At 42.4% G+C, this 26,639-nt stretch overlaps 1 protein-coding gene across 1 annotated transcript; it reads left to right on the top strand.

The window, feature by feature from the left end:
- Positions 1–26,371, top strand: PPA1 (inorganic pyrophosphatase 1). Its single transcript, XM_045025855.1, has 11 exons — positions 1–236; positions 3,737–3,801; positions 9,339–9,392; positions 10,533–10,652; positions 12,086–12,172; positions 12,544–12,670; positions 13,695–13,822; positions 15,506–15,591; positions 17,335–17,404; positions 23,304–23,343; positions 26,004–26,371. Exons 1-11 carry the CDS (start codon positions 173–175, stop codon positions 26,033–26,035), a joined length of 873 nt encoding a protein of 290 aa, XP_044881790.1. The 5' UTR covers positions 1–172; the 3' UTR covers positions 26,036–26,371.
- Positions 26,372–26,639: the final 268 nt, after the last annotated feature.

The raw sequence follows: 26,639 nt of genomic DNA on the forward strand, positions 1-26,639 counted from the left end.
GGTCCACAGCGCCAAGCGCCTGCGCAATGCTGTCCCTGATGACTGGCTGGGCGGGGCGCAAGAGGGGGCGAGGCCCGGCGTCTGCGCAGTCCGGTGGCCGGCAGCGCGAGCGTCCCTGGTGAAGGGCTGGTGTGGTGTGTGTGTCAGCGTCTCGTTCGCTGCCTGCGGCACCATGGCCAGCTACAGCGTGGAGGAGCGCGCCGCCCCCAACAGCCTGGAGTACCGGCTCTTCTTCAGTGAGTGCGCGCGCGCGCGCGCGGGGAGCCCGCCCGCCCGGGGGTCGCGAGGCGGCACAGCGCCCGGCGTGGGGGCCGCCTCCCGCCCGTGGCCGCCCCCTCAGCTCCGGGCGGCTGGGCACGGAGCTGCCGCGGCACCCCCGCCCCAAGCCGGCCCGGCTGCCGTGCGGGTTAAAGTCTGAGCGCGGCGCAGGTGGGGCCGGCCAAGGTGCCTCTTGCTGCTGCTGTAAACTAATCCCGTAATCGGCTTTTCTCTGCTTCCTGCTCCACCCAGACCTGCCCCCGGGGGAGCGACCTTTAGCCTGGCCGGGCTGCTTAGGGTGGTAACCTGGGGCGCTGGGGTAGGCGGCCCCCCGCTCCCAGGGCTCAGCCTGGCACTGACCGGGGGCAGGGGCTGGTGGGAATGGGGTCACCCATCGTGCAGGGCAGCAACGAAAGCGCTGCTGCCTGTCTCGAGCAGCAGTCCTGCCAAAGTCAGCTCGCCTGGGGCACCTATTCTACTCGTGTGCCTTTTTTTTTTAACACAGAAGGGATGAAAGTGAAAATGTGTGTGGGAGGGAGGTATCGCCCACATTTAAATAGATGGGAGAACAGAAAGATCCTGGGGAAAACTGTAGCTGCTTGTAGGACCGTCCCTGAGACTGATAACAGGTCATCTTAATTAATTAGCCTCTTAGAGCTGGTGTGGCATCTTCTCTGTATGTGTATATATACACCCTTCTTATATGTTCCATTCTGTGCATCCGATGAAGTGGGCTGTAGCCCATGAAAGCTTATGCTCAAATAAATGTGTTAGTCTGTAAGGTGCCACAAGTACTCCTGTTCTTTTTACGGATACAGACTAACACGGCTGCTACTCTGAAACCTGTCCCTGAGACTGTTCATTATGCACCTATCAGCTCTTTAAAATCCTTTTTTGAAGCCCACAGGACCTAGTTGTTCCCTCTGTGAAGTGGCTACTTTCTCCTATTCTTGACAAGACATGTCAAACTGACACCTCTGCTAATGCAATGCAATTTCCTCTGCCTCCATCCCCCTAAATCTTCTCCTTGACTACAGAGAGAGAAGTCATTCCCAATTGTACCCACTCTTAACTTGTGATAGCTCTCAAGTAAGAGCTTCTGCTGGAGGTGAAGGAGAGAACAAAATTGGCTCTCTGAGTATCGCATCATCTATTTGGCTTCCTAAGTAGCTGGCTTCCCATGGCTAGTAGTAAAAGGGCATGATACTGAACTGGCCACAAATAACAGACCTGCCCTGTTGCACTTTACCAGAATAAAATGCGAGTTAGTACAATGTTTCCAACTCAATTTTCTAAAGGGACATAGTAGCTAAGAATCCTAGCCAGCTTCTCTGGTCACTTAAGAGAGCCATTAAGAGATTAATTTAGCCATTTAACTGAGATTATGAAACATTTTGTATCCAACACAATCTTTCTAGGAAAGTGATAATCTAGTACTGTATTGTTTAGTAGGAAGAGTTAATATCTAATATTGACCTGCTAGAATTTGAAATTTATTCCACAGAGAAAAAGCAAATACTCTGTCCATTACACTACAAAAATCTCTGGGTGATACTAATTGGCAATACACAGATATGAATAACAGAACCCTTCCATACTTTCCGGCTCATGCAATTGGAGCATGAGAGAAAATGGAGTGGGGAGTTCAAATGAGTATTGCTCAGTCAACAGTAGAAATAGCTGTCTGTTTCACATTGTCTGCATGGGAATGATCAGATTTCAAAAGTCTTGCTTTATTGAGAGGGAACCAAACAACAACCTGGTGACTCTCTTAGTCTTGAGGGCAACTAGCAAAATAACTCATTTATGCTGGAATAAGTAGGTCTGTAGAAAATACCAGAAAACCTACAAACTGAAATTTTTTTAAAATTCTCAGATCCCTCAAAGTTCTGTTCTATGCAGCTGTAACGGCAGCACTCTTGCTGTCGTGGCTTTAAATATCAGCTGCAATTCTAAATATGAACTGTACCAGAATGTGAAAGAGAGCAGAATGTCTACACAGCGTACAGTGAACTTTCCAGTCCTGGTCTACACTGCTTCTTTATTTTTGTGGTTTTGCAGACCATTTTGTTCCAATGTGTTGTACATCAAAGTTAATAGCCACTTTTGCTGAGCACTCTGGCTGAGCTTTAAATTAGTTACTAGCAGTCCTGGGCAGGATAGTCTTGTGAAGATCCTGCAAGGGTGCTGGGCTTGCTGAGCATAGGATTCTGGCTTCATTCCCACTCTCACTCTGAGCAGTTATCTGCTAGCTGGGGCAGGAAACAACTTCAGACTCATTCCTGCTAAGCAGTTGTGAGGTGAGGATGCTTCCCCTCCTGCCCCCCTCCCCCCCCCCCCCCCCGGGTGCAGCAGTGCTTGAAGGGGGTGGAAATATATGATAATTGTAACTCATGAATGAGGTTAGCCAACCTTAACTAGCTGGTAGCCTTCAACAATTAGACCTAAAATATGCTGTGGAAAGGCCCTTTGCATGTGCCATATATATTGAAACCACTTTTGACTTGCTGGCTGACCTATAGCACTTGGGGTGGCAGTGGGGGGAGTATAGGTCTTGCTTATTAAAAAGGCTTCTGAATGTAGTGATTAGGGGAGCTTTTAGGATACAGCTCCAAGACAAATTACATCTGCAAGCTAAATAAACCTCGTGGTGGTCTTAAAGTCAATCTAGACCACTTCCTATAAGATCTGGATGTTATTTGCTGCCCTTCTTCCAGCTAGTGTTTGACAATTATCAGTATTTATATAATCTTGTGACAGATACAGTCACCTCCATAGGTGTCATTTGAGGTATCTTTGTCTAACTACTTGAGGGTGTTATACACCTGTGATATCGTCGACTCCTTAGAGTTTTAAATAGAATGTTTCTATCTGTTGGTTCTTTTAAACTTCACTGAGATTAGGGAGATAGACACAGCAGCACAATTATGCCTTACTTGGAGAAGGTATGTCTTGTTACTTCATGTATTCACAACCCTCTATTTAAAAAAAAATCATTTGCACAAATAATATTTTAAAAGATTAAGGTGAGCTCTGCAAACAAGTGATGGTTGTTTTTTAATAAATCTTGTCTTGTGCTGTATTTCTGGAGGAAACATGGGGAGTTTTATAAGATCTATGTTGCCGTAATGAACTGTAACTAAGGCTATGTCTACACTACCGCGGTAAGTCGACCTACGCTACGCAACTCCAGCTACGTGAAGGGGTCGACTGGAGAGCAATCTGCTGTTGATTTGGTGAGTCTTCACTTGACCCATTAAATCAACTGCCAGTGGATCAGTCTCAGAGTGTAGACTTGCCCATAGTAACACTACATCTCTGACACTAGCTTCACTGTTACTATTTCAGGACACAGTCAACATCTTCTAAGCTAGGCATTTGAATAAAGCCAACTTTATAGCCGTAGTAGTTTTTATTAAATTGTTTTCATTAGTTCTAATTCATCTTTATTTACTATCTTAATATGTTGTTCTTTCAGAAAATGATAAAGGACAATACATTTCACCATTCCATGATATTCCAATATATCCAGTTACTGGCAAGGTAATGTACATGGCTATATTAAGCAGGTTCTTAGCTGCCCACTATGAGAACTTACCTATTAGAAATCTGTTCACTCCAGATAGTATTGGTTTCTCCTGTCAGTGCGTCTGTGTAGTAAATAACTGTGCAACATAAACTATGACAGTAGTTGGCCACTGGCCAAACAGTGCAACTGCAATCTCTCTAACTGAGCAAACTGGGTTAGGTGGAATCTTACATCATGCTCTTTCTTTCTGTGGTGAAAGAAATTCAGTACAAACTTTGTCATAAAATGAATGGTAAGGTCTTCTGTACCTTGGAACTAGTAAATAACTTCTGGTGCCAAGCCACTGAGGCAATTTTATTAACTTAGACATATGAAATAATGTTGTTACTAGTCTTATTAACTGGAAATGGTTGGCTTCATGGATGGGAGCTACAAAAAATGTAAACTTTTCTAAGGGTTTGGCTACACTTGCAGCTGTACAGCGCTGGGAGTTAAAGCTGTCTTTGTACAGCTGTGTAGGGAAAGCGCTGCAGTGTGGCCACATTTGCAGCGGTGTTGGGAGTGGTGCATTATGGGCAGCTATCCCAGTGTTCAAGTAGCTGCAATGTGCTTTTCAAAAGAGGGTGGTGGGGTGGAGTGTGACAGGGAGCGTGGGGGAGACAGAAGAGAGTGGATTTTTGGAGCTGACACTGTCAGCTCCCTGCCTTGCAAGTTCTAAGGACTTGAAGATACACAGCACCAACCTTCAATCATTTAAAAAGTTTTGACCCCTTCCCCCACCCCTCTCTCATTCACTAAATGCAAATAGCCTTCAGACCAGATAAGCAGCTGCTCCAAAACAGACTCCCCCTCCCCTCCTCTGGGCTGCTTCTCTCCTCATGCAAACATTCCAAAGGGATCCCTCTGCCTGCCTCTGCTCAAGCAAACAGTAGCTGTGTTTGTTTTTTAGATAAGCAGCTCCGGGAGCCCCGAGTTCACAACAAAACAAAGAGAGGCATCACAACAAAACAAAGAGTGTTATCTTTACTTAAAAAGCATTGTGGGAAGGTTCCGGAGGTTTGTTACAGCGTAGTAAGATTAATCACTGTTTACACTGGCACCCCCAGCACTGCAAGAGCAGCGCTATAGTCGTTATTCCCCAGGCCGAGGTGGAGTACAGCCAGCACTGTAGCCAGGGAGATACAGCGCTGTATGTGCCTTGCCAGTTTGGACGGGGAGCAAGTTACAGCGCTGTAAAGCCACCACCAGCGCTGTAACTCTCAAGTGTAGCCAAGCCCTAAGAATGCTAATGCAGAAGAATTTGAAAAGTGATGGCTTAGGCCCTAGTACTGTGAACAGCTCCCCATGAGCAGAATCCTTATGAAAAGCTCCACTGAAATTGTTGTATGTCTTCATTGTATCGTTCTGAAGCGCTTCTTATTTCTGGGGCTAAATTCTTAACTGTATCAGGTCTGCTTTGTGTCACTTTCCCAATGAAGATCTGTCGTAATCCCAGTTTAACCAGCTACTGAAGTAACCTCCCAGTGTATGGTGAGATCGTCAGGGTGTACAGAACCATTGCAGTAGCTCCTATAAAACTATCCTGCTCTGAGAGGAGCGTGGCTGAGGAATCCCTGCATTCTCTATGATCCATGGGTGCCATAACAAGTCCTTAGGGTTGTTGACAGCTCCTGCAACTTAAAATGGTGGCTCCAACTTGCTCTCAAGGTCTGGCCCAACTGCACCTTTTCTGCACACCCCACCTTAACCTCTTTGAATGGCAGCTCAGGATCTTGGGAATGATTTGCTGTGTGGAAGGAATTTTTCATTGTATTTCCCCGTCCTTCCCCCCCCCCCTTCCGAAATAAGGGCTTTTATCGTATCTATTCTGGTAATTTTTTCCAAACATTGTGCTACTTCAGAATTAGCAAAGCTTGTGCTGTGATGATGGGAGTAGTGTAAGACTCTCTTCCATTACATCTGGAGAACTGCTTCCTTCTTTAAAGTCTCTCAAGCTCCTTGAGCTGCTGTGGTACTTCCACTGACATCCATGGGAGTGCCGAATATGGGTCAAATGCTGTAGCAGAGTTGAAGGTATTTCTGGACTCCGCATTTCAAAATTATTTCTGACAAATTGTGAAATGGCATCAAGTTATGCAATGTCAATACCTGATCAAGATGTTGGCTCCAAATACAAATCTGTGTCACAGGGATGTCTCTTTCCTACTCCCTCTTTTTTTAAACTCATTCCTCTTCCCCCCTCAGGAACTATTTCTAATCTCCTATTATGCAAAGTAATTTGTGGAACTCAGTCTTACAAAGAGGACCTATAGATGGGAATAGGATTGTCTGTGCTGCCTTAACTACTTTTTGTAGAGAGCTGGCTGGTCATATGCTATTTTCATTTCCATTTGCTATTAGTATTAACATTTATAGTTTTAAAAAATAGATGAATTATCTGTTAAGATGTTGCACACGCTAAAATAAAAAGCTCAGTCTATGCACCAGTCTTTGGCACCGTCTGCATTCCTCCTTCCTCAGTCTAGGAAAGGCAGTTCTCCTGCTATTTCAGTGGACCACAGCATATGCACATTAAAACCTCAAGTTTAATAAAGAGAACTGGAAAACTGCCACCCTGTGTGTGAATACAGCGAGTGAAAGCTACCCAGCCTCTCCTTGGACTGTTGTGTTCGGCCCATGGGCTTTCTCTCCATGAAAATTTTTTCTGATATATGGTTTGAGGAAGTAGTGCGCATTTGCGGGGAGAGGGTTAGTATAATCACATTCTGAAGGTGGTAAGAGAAGAGGCAAGAGCCCAGAAGATCAGGCAGGTGCACGGTCCACTAGCTAGCTTTTGCTTTTTACAGTAAACCCTCCTGTTAAAAATCTTTTCTGACTTATCAGAATTATTCCACTAAAGTAGATACAGACAAACATTTTGGAAGTGTTCTGTGTATTGGCCAGGGTGTTATTGATATAAAGGGAAGATGGGTTGAAACAAAAACTTCTAAGTTTCCAGTAGAGTGTGCAAGACTTCATATGAGCAGAACCAAGATACTTTCAAGACCAACTCCTATGTGGTGTGTAAGTTTTTATGTATAACTTGGTGAGGGTGTTAAGGGGCAGCATTTAGCTGGGTGGTAGGGAAAAGACACTTTCAAGTTAAGTGCACTCACAAAGAACCATATGCCAAATATGGTGGAGAGCAGAGTCGTCTTGCCCATTAACTTGTGAAAAAGCAACTTCCAAAAGCACATTTCGGGAATGTAACTTAGACTAATAAAATACAACAGAAGTTATACTCTCATTCTCACAACAGAAGTTATACTCTCATTCTCCCCAATCTTTCTTGAACTGGGTGAAAACAAAAATTGGAGCACGGGGGTTGGTGTCTATGGAGCAGCTTCAGGATTTGGAGTATTACCCGCTAACTGCCAATCTCAGATTGGTAAACAAGCAGCACACTACATCAGTGTCTGTGGGGTGTGCATACAAAAAGTCACTGGAGAGAAACAAGTGTGATTAATATACACAACTACAGAATGCAGTGTTGACTGTGTTACTTTCCTTTGTATTGCAGGGCTATCTTAGGGAACTTTCCTGGTTACTCTGCTGGTTCAGTAGCTGCTTTGTTAGAGAGTCCAGCTTAGGGCAAAAGGTTACATTAATCTGTCTGGACACTATCTCTAGCTCTTAATCCTGGTATTTTTAAGATCTTGAGAGGATTGTAAAGTATTTTTCAGTCTAAGATTTGAGATGTGCTAAACCTATCTGTACATGGGCTCTTGCCCCCTAGTATTCAAACACGAATTCACACTATCTTAAATTATCAATCATGCCTTCTAAACCATGTCAAACTCACCCACTTAATTTCCCAAATATGAACTAGCTTCTACATATACACAAGTTTCCAGAAGTTGCCTTATCTTGAATTTCGCTTAATACCTTTCAACCTCCTCACCTGCTCCATTCAAAAGTTATGTTTATTTCCATACACTTAAGCACTGATTGAACAATTACACCTTACCTACTCTGTTCTGATCCACTGCATTTTCCACACTAATGGATCTTTCTCTCTCCCTCTTTGATAGAGCAATGCACAAACACTAATGGAGCTCTGAACCCACAGAGAAGAGCCCCTAACATTGAAAGAGTAGGTGCAGTAAACTGAAACTGGAGAACATGTAACATTGACTGCAAACCATCAGTCATCCAACTATAGTGAAATGCAGGTGCAAGGGATTTAGCATCTCTGTTATGAAACACTGATGCTGCTTAACCTGAGGATTAGATAAACCAACGGTTGATATGGAGCCAGGAGCTGCAGATGCTCAGCACTTTGAGAAAAAACAGGCCAATCTTATTTGCGGAGGAGGCCTTTATATTAAAAATATATGAAAAAGCTCTGACCTCTGGAGGAAGAAATGACTCTAGTATGGGACTTTCAGAAAAAGTATTGTGTTGGTCTAACTCTCTTCTTGGTGGAAGTTTCTTGCCAAGTCCCACCCATAATCTCAGTACTACAAGAGACAGTTCTATACAGTAGAACCTCAGAGTTACAAACTGACTGGTCAACCACACACCTCATTTGGAACCAGAAGCATGTAATCAGGCAGCAAGAGAGACGCCCTCCTCCCATACCCCAAAAAAGCAAATACAGTACAGTACTGTGTTAAACTATTTTTTTAAAGGAGAAGTTTAAAAAACATGATTTGGCAAGGTAAGGAAACTGTCTGTGCTTGTTTCATTTAAATTAAGATGGTTAAAGCAGAATTTTTTTCTGCATAATAGAAAGTTTCAAAGCTATATTAAATCAACTTTTTGAAAGAACAAGCACAACGTTTTGTTCAGAGTTATGAACAACATCCATTCCCGAGGTGCTCATAACTCTGAGGTTCTACTGTATTCCTGACACTCCTGGCACGTACTCCATTAAATGTGCCTGCGCCTATAGATAGGCTATAGGAGGAACAATAGTCAGAACATCTGAGACCTCTGGTGGTTTTTATTTTAAGTCAGGGTGGAGTTTGTATTATGTAGAATGGCTATCAGAAGCATTTTTTTCTTAGAACTGCTTCAATTATATTCATCCTGCAAATGCAAAATGAAACCTTTTTAGTGTCATGGATCTGCTTATGCTTTCTTTGGTCTCCATTTTGTTTCTCACTAGAAATTCACGTGAGATACTTCTTGCTATATGTTTAATAAAAAAACAGTTTAAAACCGGTAATTCAGGACCTACTAGTGTTATGGGTTATGTTGCTGAAAAGATGCCTATTAACCAACAGTGTAAAAATACCCACTGTCGGAATATAAAGTAGCCTTAATGCTGGGATTGCATGGAGGAGTAACTTTAGTGTGAATGTTGAACACTTTTCTGTTGACACTTAAAATCCTGCTGCTCAGTCAGTTATCAAGATATAACAAAATTATCTCACTTGTTGGACACAGCAAAATGTGTTAGAACTTTAAATAACTTGCTGCTTTTGATTAGTTTGTGCTCCCTTTAGAATATGGGGATGTACTTCTCATTTCAGAGAGATTTTGCTGATCTGCTTCTTGCTCATTTCAGACTGTGTTCAACATGGTTGTGGAAGTACCTCGATGGACAAATGCAAAGATGGAGGTAAGTGGAAGATAAAATCCATAATTGAAGGTCTTGCTGCTTTAATTCTTAAATCTCTGGCACTGCTGACTTCTGTGTGGCTTTTTTTGAAAGGAAAAATTAGTCTAATGTAGTACAACACTTTGCTCTGGAACAAGCAGAAGAAAGCCAAGTTAAAAGATCTAAATATAAAATTTGGTAACTAGCTTTATTGTGTATTAATACTGAAGTAAGCAAAATATCATGAAACTTAAAGCTCTGATCAGTGTTGATGTTTCAGTTTAGGTATAACAGTTGCAAAGCATACTTGGCTGTATAAAAAAAAAAATTGCAGAGTATGGGCAGTTTTATGAAAACGTAAATAAAAGTTCTACTATAGTTAACTGCTAAATGAACTAGTAACATTGTAATAGTTAGCCAGGATCGCTCCTGTGTGAGGTGCATTCTTCTTCAGTCCAAGACCCAGGTGTTGGTGGAGCTTAAGACTCTTGCTTGAAGCCCCAGATGCCTAGTGGAAGAGATTTTCTCCAGGAAAGGGATTAGTTTGGTCCATACTTCTTGGGCACTGGAATGACTGCAGGCTATATAAACATAATTTGAGAAGGATGGGTTTGGGTATTAGGAGGAATCGTATATTTTGGAGGGCTACCACATTCCATCTTATCTGAATACCTCCCTTGGGAGTAGCCTTCCCTTTATGGCTGGCCCCTGACTAGTTGGATCACTGAGGGAGAGCCTGTATCCTAATAGCTACAATCTGTAATGTATCTTAATCCCCAAGTAAGGGGCTCATTCCAAATAGGACTGGTTTGGATACCATTTTAGGCAACTCCTCCAGAGGCAAAATTTACCCATGATGTTAATAGTATTTATTTTTACTGGCAAACCCAGGCCAAGACTTTCTATGAAAAAGGAGGAAAAAAAGCCTCTAGGCATATTTTAGCATTTGCCTGTGTGGCCAGACTTTCAAAGGTACTGAGTCCAATAGCTTTTGTTGACTTTAAAGGGAGTTGATGGGTTCTCAGCACCCCTACGTAAGCAGCTTGGTTTTCGGATTAGATTCAAATTTCTAATTTTGAACATCTGGGATCAGGGTAACTAAATGGTCGTTGGTTTAGTTAGGTAAAAAAACATGCAGGTAACTGCATTTGTCTGTTTCAGATTGCAACAAAGGATCCTCTAAACCCAATTAAACAAGACGTGAAGAAAGGAAAGCTGCGTTATGTTGCTAATGTATTTCCCCACAAGGGCTATATCTGGAATTACGGTGCTATCCCACAGGTATTGCATTGTACATATATCTTCTCTTTTTCTTGTGGTGGAAACTAGATATTAGCCACACAAACACAATCCTGAATATATTTATATATTTTAAAAAAATGTGAATGCTACCATGCTAACAAAACAAGATCTGCTTAATCTATTCAGACTGAAACTGAAATAGCAAATGCTAATGAGGGGAAATATGTAGTCAGTAGTGACAGTGACAGAAATCTCAAGAGGAAGGTAAGTATGCAAGTCATGCTGTAAACAAGCTAACAAAAATATAAACTTGCAGTAAAATACCAGTGTAGAATAAAACTGGCTTTATACCAATAATAACATGTCAGCTGTTAAGCTACAAGGACCCCTACCACCTATCAATTCAGTTGAACAGCATTCTTCAGAAATTTGTACTAGGTTGATACTCTTCACTGAAGAATGTTGCTACGTAAGAACAATGAATGTTGTAGATATTTGGTAAGTACTCTCTGATAGGAGTGATTCTGTGCCCATGTGTAAGTCTCAGATCCCTGCTGCTTCATCTAATGGTCTGACTTGGACTTCAGTTCCCAGACAAATTCTTAAAAGCAGCCTGTCAGGAGACCCTACACTCAGTTGTGTACAGACAATGAAAAATCACGAAGAGAGTCATTAATGTGTACATAACTTGAAAATGCTTTAGGATCCTATGGCTAAATATACTAAAATCACCTTAGACAAGATGCATTATTAATATTTGCATTCTACTAGGCTTCACGTTTGTAATTTGAACAGTCCTGGCCTTTTCTAGAAATAGCCTTTCTATTTCGTATAAATAAACTAGGTTTTTAGTTAATGTTGTAGCTAACAAAACATATTGTATGGCAACCTGTACAGAATGGATCTCTTCCATACCCTCCTCTGAACTTTGTCCACACACTGCCCTTAAATTCAGACAAACTTTCCACCATCAAAGATGTGGGTGAACAGATTTGGCTGCCTGCCTGCAAGCATAAAGATGTAAATAATGCCATTACAAGTTCCTTATTTTAAAAGGACTATCTTAATACTGATCTTATTTGTCTTTTAATTATCCTGCTAACCTTCTGTATCCTCCCCTCTGACCTAGGAGGAAGTCAGGTCAGCTCTGATAACGTGAAGTAGTTGGGGGGGAAAAAACAGTCCGAGGAAGTGAGCATGCAGCTTATCCTGATCTAGAAATCCCAGATCCATGGACAAAATAAACAGGCTAACTTAAAATTGATAAAGTGTAAACAAATGTAAAAAGTGAAAACTTCCTAACCAGCAATCAAAACTGACTTTCTTTCCACTGAAACCCAGTGGAGAAATATTCCATTTCAATTAAGCTTCTTCACTAGAAAACTGCTGTCTGCATGGAAAAACTCAGCCATTCATGTAAATTTTGAATCTCTGGGGTTCTCCTCTAATTTAAAAATCTTTCTCATACATAGACATGGGAGCATCCAGGACATAAAGATGAAAATACTGGCTACTGTGGAGATAATGATCCAATTGATGTGTGTGAAATTGGAAGCAAGGTAATGTGCTATCTTACAAAGGATGTTTATTTCTGAGAACTGTAATCTGTTAATTTAACTGACTCCAGAGACTACTACTTCTTCTGGGTCTTTTATTAAGAACTTGGCTTCTCTTAATGCTGCCACGGAGACTTCTGGTGCTGAAATGTAATGAGTCTTAATTCCCCAAATTCATGTAATTCAGGCAAAAGTTCAAGTTAATGGCCACCCTGTGGTGTGATTTACATTAGTTTGCAGCCATTCAGTCTTTTGTATTGATCCTCTTACTGAATTTGTTTTGAATGTTAACTTTTTACTGAATTGTTATTTGTCTTATGTTGCACATCCCATAGCACATTGGTAGAGATAATTAATACATTTTATTGAATTAGGTGTGCTCAAGAGGAGAAGTAATAAAAGTGAAAGTTCTGGGCACACTGGCACTGATTGATGAGGGGGAGACAGACTGGAAAGTAATAGCAATCAATATTGAAGACCCTGAAGCAGCCAAGTATAACAGTAAGTAGCACAGGAGGAAGGCAACTGCGGGTTTTGAACAGAATGTTCCTTCATACTGGAAAAATCTGCATTTAAAATCCATTGAGCTAGATTTTAGCCAGCTTCTGCATAGGGCCTTGGCAATGCAAGGTGAACACAGATCCCTTTTTCACTCCCATCCTGCTTTCTGTGCCAAGGGATCTACATATTCCTAGAGGTGGTGCTGGCCTAGGGAGCAGAAGGGTGCACTGGTTCAGCACAGTCCTTTAGCACCTCTGCTGGTAGAGGTCGCTTGGAAGCTTCCAGTGGGAGCTGGTTACCTTTGTGCAGCCAAAACCCTGAGGAAAGGGGAGAGTGGAAACTCTGCTGAGGGTGAATTGCATACACAGCACTCATAAGATTTTGCTGGCACAATCTGCACCTCCGAGTAACAGCTGACTTGATCGGGTCCATAGAGCTAAGTGAGCATGTGGTGTCTGACAAAAGACATCTAAGTTCTCCACTCAAGTTTCTCTTGAGTAAAGGTCAAAATTTCTTTTGCCCCTTCTCCCCTGAAAATCAGAAAAGATTCCAGTAAAATAACTTGGGCTAATCTGACTTATTAAAGGTTATCAAACTATCTTTGGAAAAATAACTCTTCTATGGTTTTGACAGTTGGATATACTGTGATCAACCAGCCTCAAATCTGACTTCTTGCCCTCTCAAATGAACTTGTTTCTTGGCTTTTTGGCATAAACTTGGGCAGGGAGGTAAATCTTGTTCTTCTCAAATATCTAAAATCCACCCTCTATCTCAAATTGACTTATAGTAGCATAGCCAAACTTGTCCCTAACAAATGACTTCTCATGAGAGCTATGCATACACTGTGCAGGAGATGTTTCAGGTGTTGTACTGTAGTCAACAATCATACTGCTTATCTTCCTCAGTAGTGCTAGACTCAAAGGTGGTCTGGACAAAAGAATATTATACGGATTGCATAGACTAGTTTAATACAGCACCTATTTGCATGATAAAGAAGAGTTTTTTTCCCCTCCTCTCTTGTTAGATATTGATGATGTCAGAAAGATGAAACCTGGATACCTAGAAGCTACAGTGGACTGGTTTAGAAGGTACAAGGTACCTGATGGGAAGCCAGAAAACCAGTTTGCATTTAATGGAGAATTTAAAGACAAGGTGATGTAACCATCTCTTTATTACTGTAAATCTATAAAACCAATCTGATTGTCCAAAAAGCATGTTATAGTTGAGGAACAATAGTCTGTACATTAAGAGTCAGGCACGTATTGCATACTTAAATGCTAGTGTGACTGCAAAACTGAAGTTTCACTTAAAAACCTAAGCCACTTGACTAAGCTTTATTTTATCTACTGTAATAGAAATCACTGATTTATTCCTCTTCTAGCTTTCTCCAACCCCATCTTCATTTTGCTTGCTCGCAGAAACACTAAGGGTTACATCCTCAGGTGCAATACAGCTGTTGAACACCCCCAGCTGTTGAAAACCACACATAAAATAGGTGCATCCCTCTACAGGAGGATCACTCCAGAACACTGGACCTTCTGGCATAGAACCAGCACAGTAACTCCCATACCTTTCTATTGGCATGTGGAGCTTAGCCAGAACAAAGGGTTCATGACTGGGGCTTCCCTCTATCTCACTGATCTTTTCCTTTTCCTCCTTCCACCCCTTAGTCTTGGCCTGTTAGAGCCCCTTAGCGGGTGACAGAAGCACACAGGTAGCCCATGAAAACTGGGTGGTGAGCTTGTGTACACACCTTTCTCCTTCAGATATGTGTTGTCCTAATTTGCTATAACCAGGAGCTGACTTACCTCTTCTAAGTTACTGTATGGTCATACATATATTCCAAAATTCTCACCGATTTCCTCAGAGTGTAAGGGTTTTGTTTTGATAGCATCCCTCTTTCCAATTATTTCTAACTAGCAAAACAAGAATTTAAAAAAATAATCTTTTAACCATATTCACTAAGTGTTTCACTTGTCTTTTACTATAACAATTACATTACTAGTTTCACTTTCTGGATCATATGCTAGAAAAGGATTCTTGTGTGTCAGGCTACACGAGTCTAAAAAGTGTTTTGAATTTAAATGTTTGTTTAAAAAAAATGTTAAAACAATTTTTGGCTAAAAATTATTTGGAAATGTCCCCTTCCTTTAAATATTCAGGAAATGTTTCCAAAAACTGGCCAGTGTCACGGCTCCTCTACATAGCTATAGTTCTTTTTTCCTGTCCCACCCATCCATCCTCTTAGATACAAAGTAATGCAACATCTAAGAGTTTGCTTAAACTAGGGTAGGAGGATAGAGGTTAGATGAGGTTAAGCCAACACATGTTAGCGAACATCAACCTTTCACTAACGTAGACTCTCTGTTAGTGAGAGGGGAAAATGATCTTATGGTAAAGGTACTGGACTGAGATTTAGGAGATCAGAGTTCAATTCCTCTGTGTGCCATAAACTTACTATGTATCCTATGCATCTTGATTCCATCTTAAAATAGACATTTTATAATCCCCCATTTTGTCTGTTAAGGTGTTTGGGGCAAGCACTGTGTCTTACTAGGAATCTGTACAGTACCAAGCACAAAGGGGCCCTAAGCTTACTTAGCAGCTCAAGCTGCTACTATAATACTAATAGTGACAGAGGGCAAAATAATAGTAGAGATACTTAGTCTGTTTATAGCAAGAACATTTGCTCTTCTAAAATACCTACTGTAAACATTAGGTTCTGCTGGTTCCTATCTAACTGACAGAATGGGGGATCGTTATTGTATTTGCCATCAGTGGGGGATCATTAGTATGTTTGCCAGTAATATGGTATTTATTTATTTTTAATTTTAGGACTTTGCAATTAACATCATCAAAAGCACTCATGAACACTGGACAGCTCTAGTATTTAAAGAAACAGATGGAGGAGAAATCAATTGGTAGGTTACAACTCTTGTGTTACACTGCTTTTTTGTTAAAAATTCTAAGCAAATGGGAGTACATAGAAGTCTTTGTTAGGGGTTCCAGAGGTGATCCCTGGCAATTACAGGCCTGTAAGCCTGACTTCAGTACTGGGCAGACTGATTGAAACTATAATCAAGAACAATATTGTCAGACATATAGATGAACATCATTTGTGGAGGAAGAGTCAACGAGGTTTTAGTAAAGGGAAATCATGCCTCACCAATCTACTAGAATTCTTGGAGGGGGTCAACAAGCATGTGGACCAAGGGGATCCAGTGGATATAGTGTACTTAGATTTTCAGAAAGCCTTTGAACAAGGTCCCTCACCAAAGGCTCTTATGCAAAGTAAGCTGCCACGGGATAAGAGGGAAGGTGCTCTCATGGACTGGTAACTGGTTAAAAGATAGGAAACAAAGGGTAGGTATAAATAGTCAGTTTTCAGAATGGAGAGAGGTAAATAGTGGTGTTCCCCCAGGGGTCTGTTCTGAGACCAGTCCTATTCAACATATTCATAAATGATCTCGAATAAGGGGTAAACAGTGAGGTGGCAAAATTTGCAGATGATACAAAATTACTAAAGATAGTTAAGATCCAGGCAGACTGCGAAGAGCTACAAAAGGATCTCTCAAAACTGGGTGACTTGGCAACAAAATGGCAGATTGCATTTATCAACATTAAATTTCAAGTAATGCACACTGGAAAGCATAATCCAATAAACTATACATATAAAATGCTGGGGTCTAAATTAGCTGTTACCGCTCAAGAAAAATATCTTGGAGTCATAGTGGATAGTTCTCTGAAAACATCCACTCAGTGTGCAGTGGCAGTCAAAAAAAGCGAACAGAATGCTGGGAATAATTAAGAAAGGGATAGGTAATAGGACAGAAAATATCATATTGCCTCTATAGAAATCCATCGTATGCCCACATCTTGAATACTGTGTGCAGATGTGATCGCCCCATCTCAAAAAAGATTCACTGGAATTGGAAAAGGTTCAGAAAAGAGCAACAAAAATTATTAGGGGTATGGAACGGCTTCTGTATGAGGAGAGATTAATAAGACTGGGACTTTTCAGCTTGGAAAAGAGACGGCTAAGGGGAGATATGATTAAGGTTTATAAAATCATGACTGGTGTAGAGAAAGTAGATAAGGAAGTATTGTATACTACTACTCATAACACAAGAACTAGAGGTCACCCAATGAAATTAATAGGCAGCAGGTTTAAAACAAATAAAAGGAAGTATTTCTTCACACAACGCACAGTCAACCTGTGGAACTCTTTGCCAGAGGATGTTGTGAAGGCCAAGACCATAACAGGGTTCAAAAAAGAACTAGATAAATTTAATGGAGAATAGGTCCATCACTGGCTATTAGCCAAGATGGGCAGGAATGGTGTCCCTAGCCTCTGTTTGCCAGAAGCTGGGAATGAGCAATGGGGGATGGATCACTTGATGATTACCTGTTCTGTTCATTCCCTCTGGGGCACCTGGCATTGGCCACTGTTGGAAGACCGGATATTGGGCTAGATGGACCTTCGGTCTGATCCAGTAGGGTTGTTCTTATGTTACTCTAGTGTTAACAACTCATTCTGTAGCTTGTTCAAAAACTGAGCCTTCAGCCCGTATTTTTTAAAATGGGCAACCTTAACACCATTAATGCTGTTGTCTAATACTTTTGGGGAAAGAACTTGGCTCTCATGATTGACCTTTCTCTTTTAGTGCAAATACAACTGTGTCAGACAGCTCCTTTTGTATTAGTCAAGAATCTGCTAAAGCTACTGTGGAAGCAGTAAGTACAAATAGATTTGGGTATCTTTTATTTTTTAATAACACCTGGCGTCCATGATTGTGATGATGATGATGTTCGTCCATCGTTTTTCGAAGACCTTGACATCTAGTAGGTTGTAAGCTGTCCACAGTGCATCCGCAGGTGGCTGGCAAGGCCAATACGGGCACGGAATGTTCTGCCACATGTCGGACAGACATGCGTGGGCACCACTGTTACAGCATTTGCAGCTCTAGCTTTACGAAGTGCTCGCTTCTCTTGTGCTATGGTTATCCTTCTGGCTTCAGATGTCTGGCAGCCTTGGTGGATCAGTGTACGCCATGTCGATCGATCTTGTGCCAAGGTTTCCCAGGAGGTGATGTCGATATCCAGGGACTTAAGAGAGGCTTTCAGCGTGTCTTTGTATCGCTTCTTTTGTCCCCCGTGCGATCGCTTTCCTTGAGACAGCTCACCATAGAAGAGCTGTTTGGGGATGCGGTAGTCTGGCATCCTTACAACATGGCCTGCCCAGCATGTCTGGGCTTTCATGAGCAGAGTGTAAACTGACGGCAGGCCTGCTCTAGAGAGGACTTCTGTATCTGGCACCTTATCCTGCCACCGGATTCTCAGAAGTCTGCGGAGGCAAGTCATATGGAAGTGGTTCAGCTGCCTAGTGTGCCTCCTGTATACAGTCCAAGTCTCACTGGCATACATCAGGGTAGTTAGCACTACTGCTCAGTAGACTTTAAGCTTTGTAGCAAGGCTTATTCCACGGCGGTCCCACACATTGGTCAGCAGTCTGCCAAATGCAGAACTTGCCTTGGCAATTCTGCAATTGACCTCGATGTCAATTGTCACTGCGCGAGAAAGGGTGCTGCCAAGGTATGTAAATTGGTCCACTGCTTGCAGCTTTTGTCCCTTCACTGTGATGGTGGGCTCTTGGTGTTGGGCTTTCGGAGCTGGCTGGTGCAACACTTCGGTTTTCTTTATGTTGATGAGGAGGCCGAAGTTGTCACATGCTGCTGCGAATTTATCCATGCTAGCTTGCATTTCCTGCTGTGATCCAGCATTCAGGGCACAGTCGTCAGCAAAAAGGAGGTCTCGTAGCACAGTTTCCTTTATTTTGGTGACAGCCTAGAGTCTTCGCAGGTTGAACAGTTTCCCATCAGTCCTGTATCTCAGGCTGATTCCCAAGGAAATGTTCTGAAAGGCGTCTGACAGCATAGCTGAAAACATTATGCTGAACAGGGTTGGTGCCAACACACACCCTTGCTTGACGCCGTTTGTGACGGGAAAGGCCTCTGAAGCTTCTCCGTCGTCCAGAACACGAGCCATCATGCCGTCGTGGAACTGACGTACCATCAGGATAAATCTGTCAGGGCACCCAAACTTCGACATGATGCGCCACAGACCTTCGCAACTGACAGTGTCAAAAGCCTTGGTAAGATCCATGAAGATGGTGTACAATTCGCGATTCTGCTCTTGACATTTCTCTTGGAGCTGTCGGACTGCGAAGATCATGTCCACAGTGCACGCTCTTTGCGGAAGCCGCACTGTGTCTCGGGTAGTAGACCCTGTTCCAGGTGGTCAATCAGGCGATTCAGCAACACTGGTGCAAGGATCTTACCTGCGCTAGAAAGCAGTGATATTCCTCTATGATTATCACAAACTTTTCAATTTCCTTTCCTCTTATAGAGGTGTACGATGGACGTGTCTTTCAATTCCTGAGGAATGGACCCTTGATTCCAGAAGGACTGGAACAGCTGAGTGAGTTTGTCAACAAGCATTGCACCATCATCCTTATAGATTTCCACTGGAATCGCATCAGATCCTGAGGCCTTGCCACTGGACAGCTGGCTGATGGCCTGTAGGGTTTCAGTCTCCGATGGTGGAACGTCCAGGCTGTAGTTGATATCCGCCTGGGGCATTCTGTCAATCGCCTCGTTATTGATGGAAGATGAACGGTTCAGTACGGATTGGAAATGCTCAGCCCAACGCTGTAGAATCAGAGTCTTCTCAGTAATGAGAGTTACACCATCTAAGTCCAGGAGAGGGGAACTCCCTGAAGGCCGAGGTCCGTACAAGGATCTAAGGGCTTCGTAGAACCGTTTGGCATCGTTTCTATCAGCAAACTTCTGGATTTCATCCGCTTTGGCACTCAACCAGGAGTCCTGCATCTTGCGAAGCTTGCTCTGTACGGTCCTGCGAATGTTGTTAAAGGCATTTTTCTTAGCTGTTGACAACGGGTCATTCTGATGAGCACGGTAAGGCGGTGCTTTTCAGCAAGTAAAGCCTTGATCTCTTCGTCGTTTTCATCAAACCAGTCCTGCTGTTTCCTATGTGAGGGTCCAAGAATCTTCATTGCAGAAAAGTGCACAATATTTCGGAAGCGTTCCCAGTTCCTCTCAACATTTTCCTCTAATTGCAGCTCTGAGAGTTGGTTGCCAAGATCTTCTACTAGTGAAGCTGCTGTGTTGGGGTTCCTCAGTTTACTGACGTTGATCTTTTTCATCACAGCTTTGTTTCCCTGCGGACGTCTCTTTGGCTTGATGTAAAGGCTTAATTTAGAGATAAGTCTATGATCAGTCCAACAGTCAGCACTCGGCATGGCCTTGGTCACCCTTACATCCTGTCTCTTTCCTCCGCACAATGACATAATCAATGAGATGCCAGTGCTTGGAGTGTGGGTGCATCCAGGACGTCTTTTTGCGAGTGGGCAGGCGGAAAATGGTATTGGTGGTGATCAGATCATGAACCGCACATGTCTTCAATAGTAGTAGGCCATTGCTGTTGCATTTGCCGATTCCATTTTTTCCAATGATGCCATCCCAGGCAGAGTGATCGGATCCTACTCTCGCGTTAAAATCGCCAAGTAGAATCAGCCTGTCGGTGTGCTTCACGGATGAGAGTAGGGCATCAAGATCTTCATAAAACTTGTCCTTTACTTCATCCGGATTCGTCATTGTGGGTGCATAAGCGCTGATTAGTATAACCCACTTTCCTCTCGGTAGTGGAAGATGCAGTGTCATAAGTCGATCGTTCACGCCCTTGGGAAAACTGGCAAGTTTGCGGACAAGATTATTAACCACAAAGCCAACTCCAGATTCACGACGTTCGTCACTGCTGTGTCCACACCAGAAGAATGTGTAGCCACCTCCTGTTTCTGTGAGCTGACCTTCATTGGCTAGACGAGTTTCACACAGGGCCGCAATATCGATGTTAAATCTTGCGAGCTCTCTGGCGACCAGAGCTGTTCTTCTTTCTGGTCGATCTGCTGAGGGGTTGTCTTGAAGTGTGCGTACATTTTATGTACCAATAATGAGTGGTGTCACCTTACGTTTTATTATTTGAAATTTTGTTGTTCGACCGCATAAGATGGGATCCCCTCCTGCCGCGGTAAGCTGGCCAGGGTTCTATGAAGCAAACAATGTTTAGGGCACCTTTTCTAGCCCCTTCCTCTTACTACGGAGGTGAGCAGTGCGGTCCTAAAGAGGACTGCTCAGTCACTCAGGTAGACACCGAATCCAGCTGTTGCTTCGGTCAGCAGGAAGACGACCATTAGACCTGAGCCGCCTGTATGCAGGTCCACGGCTACAGCTCCCAGTGTACCCACGCCTGCTGCTTCGTCGCTCGCCCATCGCCACAGGACTTTAAGGTTTACGGAAATTGGAGGGATGTCAAGACTTGCGCGTGGATTGGATTAAAGTGAGGGAGAGGTGCGCATAGTCAGCCTCACTCTCTCTTCCCAGATTCCATCTTGCTCCAATGGCAGGACAAAGTCGAGACGGTTGGAGATGGGCTGGACGCAGTGGTTGACCAGGGCGTCTTTCGCGTCTTGCCGTGCTCTTAACGTACCACATCGCTTGCAGAAACCGCCTTCATGACCGTTGGTCCTATTCTAAAAGGTCTCATCCGCTCAATCCGCCGGAGTCTGTCTTCACATGCTCGGGATAGACAAGGCCCTATCTCACCGTAGGTCTATGCCCGACGGCTACCCTCAACCTGGTTTGGCCAGCCTGTCGAAGCTGTTGCCCGGGGTGTGGCCGCTGCGCATGCTACAGCTACTAGGAGCCACAGGTGAGAGCTGAGTGACAGGTGGGGACCAAAGGTGGACGAGCTGCCCTGAAGGGACACGACAGGCCCCTACACCAGAGGTGCTGCCCCTCCCTGAACACCCCATACACCCATGATTATAAAGAAAAGACAAAAGGGGTTTAGGTGGTGCACTAAAAAACACTTTTTTCCTGTAGAAGCAGCTTGTTGTTCTGGCTAAAATCACTCTGGATGGCCAAACTAAGCATGAACTTTTTAGTAAGCAGAGGTGCATGGGTATACAGAAACTCAAACACCTTTTTCAGGGTTTCTACTTGCCTGACTCACCTGGGGATGGAATCTTTCTTGAAACACTGTTCTACCTGGAGCAAAGTACTTCTTTTTGTTTCATTAACTCATGTAAATGACTGGAAGTTAAAATGTTTAAAGAACTTTTTGAAAATTAATACCCAAGACATAACATGAGCTTCAGTTTTTAAAGTATAGGCTACCCTTTGCCATCAGAATGCATGATATTTGCAATGGAATGACTCCCAAAGGACTCTGATGTGGAAAAAAATCGATCCATGTGTTGTTTTTTAATCAGATTAGCCTGAGGCCCTTTATTGATTACAAGCACACAGGGGGTGACAGCTATTGGAGCTGTCCCCCCGAGTCCAGGAACACACACACTTTTTAGAGCTTAAAACCACAGACAAATTACACATACTTCTGTATTAATTACCTTATTTGGAATACATTGCAAAATTAATATAGGTCAAAAGCAAAAAAGAACAATCACTCTTCTTGTTGTTCACAGTCTGGTTTGTTTGCAGTTTGACTTTTCTAACAATGCTATTGTGGTTATATAGTTCCTAAGCTTGGGCTATTACAAATTGTTCTGTTTGGGGATTTTTTCTATTCTGACTCCTTCTGCCCCTTGTGCACAGAAACAAGCAGGATCTTAGTTCAACGGCTGGAAGCAAGCTTGACCAAACTCAGGGCCTTGACTAAAGTTTAAGGCCTGCTAAATTTTCCCTCACAATTCCTTTCTGATTCCTTGAGAATTTCCTGTCAAATGCATTGTGTGATATCTAATGTGTACTGCATTAATCAAACTTCTAAATGGGTGAGGAATTCAAGCACTTCAAAATATTTGGCTACATCTGTAAGTCTGGAGTACCACAATATTTGGCCATTTCTAATAGAAGTGATGCAAAAAAGTGTGAATGGATAGGTAATGAAAATCCTTTTGGTGTTAAAATAATTCTGATCAGAAGCGGAGGCCAGTTATAAATAGATGAAGAAATAAACCTGTTTAACTTACTCTGGTTTCTAAAAGTGTCATGTTATAGCTGTGTCGGAATTACCTGGTAAAATTCTGAGGATAGAACACTTCATTAGGTTGTGGAATGGAATTGTCACCAGCCACAATATTTTTCCGTCTTATCACTAGGAAAGCAAATACTCCTTGGGAAATATTAAACCTTGAATCCAAAACTAATTCTAAATGTCCTTTGCTCTTATTTTTTGAATCCAGTATTAGAACATAAAATAGCTATGGCTGCAGAAAGACAATAGCCTGTTATCTCCTTGCCTTTGTAGAGGTAGATACGCCTAGTGCAGAATGCCACCAAAAAATAGCTGGCTTGATTACTTCCATATTATCTAGAAGCTGTGCTAATTTACAGAATACTGACAATATATAGCTGTGTTCATCACCCATAGTTCTCCAGTATTGGCTGGTATGAATCTCTCCATATTTATATAGTCTGGATGTTAAATCTAGTTTAGTAAAGAGAGGGCTTTGTGAACACCTAGAAGCACAGTAGTCTCCAGATCTTAATAGATTCCATAATCATAAGCCATTAATGCACTTCTTATTTATCAGGTACCACCTTGTGGAACTGCCAATAAAATACCACCTGAAGGTAAGTCTTAAAACCTACATCTCATTCCAAAGTTACTTTAAGAAGTGTTAAGAGAGATTCTATAGAAAAATATTTGCAGTCAATTTTTAAGTATGATAACATTTTTAAAAAGCATTGGAAATTAACTAAAAGGTTTATTTAGAACTCTAGATTTTGTAAGTAACACTGTTTAAAAATGTCTGAATAACTTTTCCACTATGTTAACTCCTAATTTTGTGCATGTGAAGATGCTGCAGCCTCAGGCATTCTAACTGCTGTTTGAATAGCTTTAGCAAGAAGAGAGGAAGGAATACTGGGATTAGCAGGTTTCTTGAGCTTTAGGAAAAGCACACCAGAGGATTGAAAGCATAGTGAATGCAGCAGAACGCACACCCCTCTACTTTATGCCAAAAAAAGTGAAAGGGGAAAATTACACAGTAGTTGTGTAACATATTATCCATTAATAGTGCGATGTATGAGTGAGCTGAAAAGAGGTTTGATTTCACACACCCCAGGAGTCAAAAGTAACAAAAACCAGACAAGTTGCCAGAAAAGCAATACTCCCTCTTGTCAGTTTCTAAAGCATTTGTTACTGTGTGACTGGTTTATTAAAGATACAAACATATCCCATGCGTCTGACGAAGTGAGTATTCACCCACACAAGCTTATGCTCCAATATGTCTGTTAGTCTATAAGGTGCCACAGGATTCTTTGTTGCTTTAAGGATATTCAATGAGGCAAAAGCATTTTTAAACTTGTAATTGGATATTCCTAGTAACATTAAATGGGTTCACTGATTGATGATACTAGTGCTGAAGCAGCTGTCGCAACTATAAGCATGCTTTGGTCATCCATCATTTTTTTTCTAGATATGACGCTATAACATGTCTCTAATCTTAGAATCTTGAGGCTGCTAGCACCAATGCAGTCCTAGAGTAAGTCAGTTACTAAAACCTTTTCACAGATTGCCTTACTTCAGGAGTTGTGGGATCATAACTATGTAATAAAGAGAAATGCCTGAAATGAGCTGCCATTTTGAAGCCCCATAACCCCATAAAGGGATCAGTCTCCACAAAAAACGTTTTTGGGGTAATGCTCCCAACTCCATCACTCAGGATTCATTGAAATCTAAGAGCCCTTTTTGCACCATTGTCTAAACAGTGGGTAATCAAAATGGCTGCCTTGTTGCCAGGAAAATTTAGGGTCGTAATTAAGTTCTAAAGTAACAAGTATAAAGTTCCCTTAAGAAGGGGGAACACAGATTAAACTTTCTTGTTAACTAATGGCTTGGCTACACTTGCAGATGTAGAGCGCTGGGAGTTAAAACCAGCCTTCGGAGACAGCAGCAGGGAAAATGCTGCCGTGTGTTTAAACAGCCAGCTGCAAGCGCAGTGGCGTGGCCACATTAGCAGCTTTTGCAATGCCACAGAGAGCAGTGCATTGTGGTAGCTATCCCAGCATGCAACTGGCTGCAGTGTGCTTTTCAAATGGGTGTGTGTGTGGAGTGTGGTGGTGTATTGTGTGTACGTGGGGGAAGAGTGTGTCAGCATGCTGTCTTGTAAGTTCAGATGGCAGCAGACACCCCCCCTCCATGCACAAAAGCCGCGGTAACAGCATTCCACGGTAATGGTTTGCTTGTGTGTCCCGGAGCAGATAAGCATGCCGGCTGTCAGAAACAGAGCTTTGAAAGGGGATACTTGCATACCTACAGCCAAGTTCAAAACAATGACCAGAGTGGCCACTTGATTTCAGGGAATTATGGGATGTTTCTGGAGGCCAGTGCAGTAATGCAACATGTCGTCCACACTGACACCCGGGGCGTTTCACCCTGGATGCAGCAAGCTTTATGCTGCTTGTGGAGGTGGATTACCAGGAGTGCTCCAGCTGCAGAGTCCAGGCGCTCTAAGTGCCTTGCCTGTGTGGACATCTCAGGAGTTAGGGTGCCCAGGGCTGATTTAATGCACTCTAACTTGCAAGTGTAGCCAAGCCCTTAATTTGGAGAGAGTGCTAGTGTGATAAATGAAGTGGGAGTAGCTCCCTTTGATGGATGGACAGCCAGCCAGCTAGCTGTGAAATTCCTCTTGGTAGCTGTTCTTTACTTGCTTTACCTGTAAAGGGTTAAAAAGTCCCCCAGGTAAAGGAAAAAAAGTGGGCACCTGACCCAAAGAGCCAATGGGAAGGCTAGAACTTTTTAAAATTGGGAAAGAAACTCTGTCTGTTGGTCTCTCTGGGCTGAGGAGACAGGGCAGCAGGAATGCTGTGTAAAGTTTGAACCAGCACAACATTAAAGTACAGGGACTGCAAACATCAGGGTGGCTTAGCTAATTTTAAGGCTGTATTGTTACTGTTCTCATTGCTTCTCTACTTAGCAATACTGATAAAATGCCAAAAAGAGTCTTGCTCCCATTCTAGTTAATAGCAAATCTTCCACTGACTGCAGTGGGAGCAGAAGCAGTTCCCAAATCACATTTGACAGTCTGGGGTTGAGGAAATTAGTAAAGTTTGAAAGAATTGGTTGGTAAGTAACTCATAATAGCCCCAGGCAGATAACATGGGTCCACAAACTTTTCCTTAGAAATATTAATGGTCTGTGGGGTCCTGGAGAACTTGAACTAAATGTACAATGATAACGGAGTTTAAACCTCCTTTTTTCTTTTTTTCCCCTCCTTTTCTGACTACAGTGGACAAGTGGTTCTATTACCAGAAAAACTAAGACCTAAAAGTTGAAATGCCTACATTTCTCCTACCCGGAAGCCCTAAGTGTATGTGGGGGAAACAAGAAATACTAGCTTACAGTTCCAGAGGAAAAAATGGTCTAATCATAGGTAACTTATTATAACAGAATTGCATATCTACCAATAATGTCATGTTCAAGATGTACCAAAGACATGTGGAGATCAAAAGCAATCATTTTGTAAAAGAGCAGCTTCACGTGTCTTAATATGTATCTTTGTACATCACAACAGTAGTTGTTCAACTCAATTGTGTACAGAATACTTGATGGGTGTTCACTGTATGTTAGTAAGAAATAAAAATTATTTTGCTGAAATTCATTCTGTGGATTCCTGTCTCCTCCTCCTCCTCCTCTCCCAGTAATCTGTCTAAACACAAAGCTAGTCTGCTGAATCAAATAAGCCTTTTAAAAACAAATTTCTTCTGTCAAGAGACAAAGGCTGCATATGTTCATCTTGTGCTTCTGTGGAGGAGGGACCATGACTCTTAATTTCAGTGATTGTAAAAATGTGGTGTCTCTGCTTGAAAAATGCAAATACCTAGACAGTCAGGTTAGCAGTACTCAACTCAATTACAAACCGCTT

Source organism: Mauremys mutica, chromosome 7 (assembly GCF_020497125.1).
Source record: "Mauremys mutica isolate MM-2020 ecotype Southern chromosome 7, ASM2049712v1, whole genome shotgun sequence".
NCBI lineage: Eukaryota > Metazoa > Chordata > Testudines > Geoemydidae > Mauremys > Mauremys mutica.

Coding starts and splice junctions, on each gene's coding strand:
- PPA1 (XM_045025855.1), top strand. CDS start 173: ATGGCCAGCTACAGCGTGGAGGAGCGCGCCGCCCCCAACAGCCTGGAG. Junction 13,823..15,505: donor ATGGAGAATTTAAAGACAAG/GTGATGTAACCA, acceptor TTTTAATTTTAG/GACTTTGCAATTAACATCAT. Junction 17,405..23,303: donor CTAAAGCTACTGTGGAAGCA/GTAAGTACAAAT, acceptor CTTATTTATCAG/GTACCACCTTGTGGAACTGC.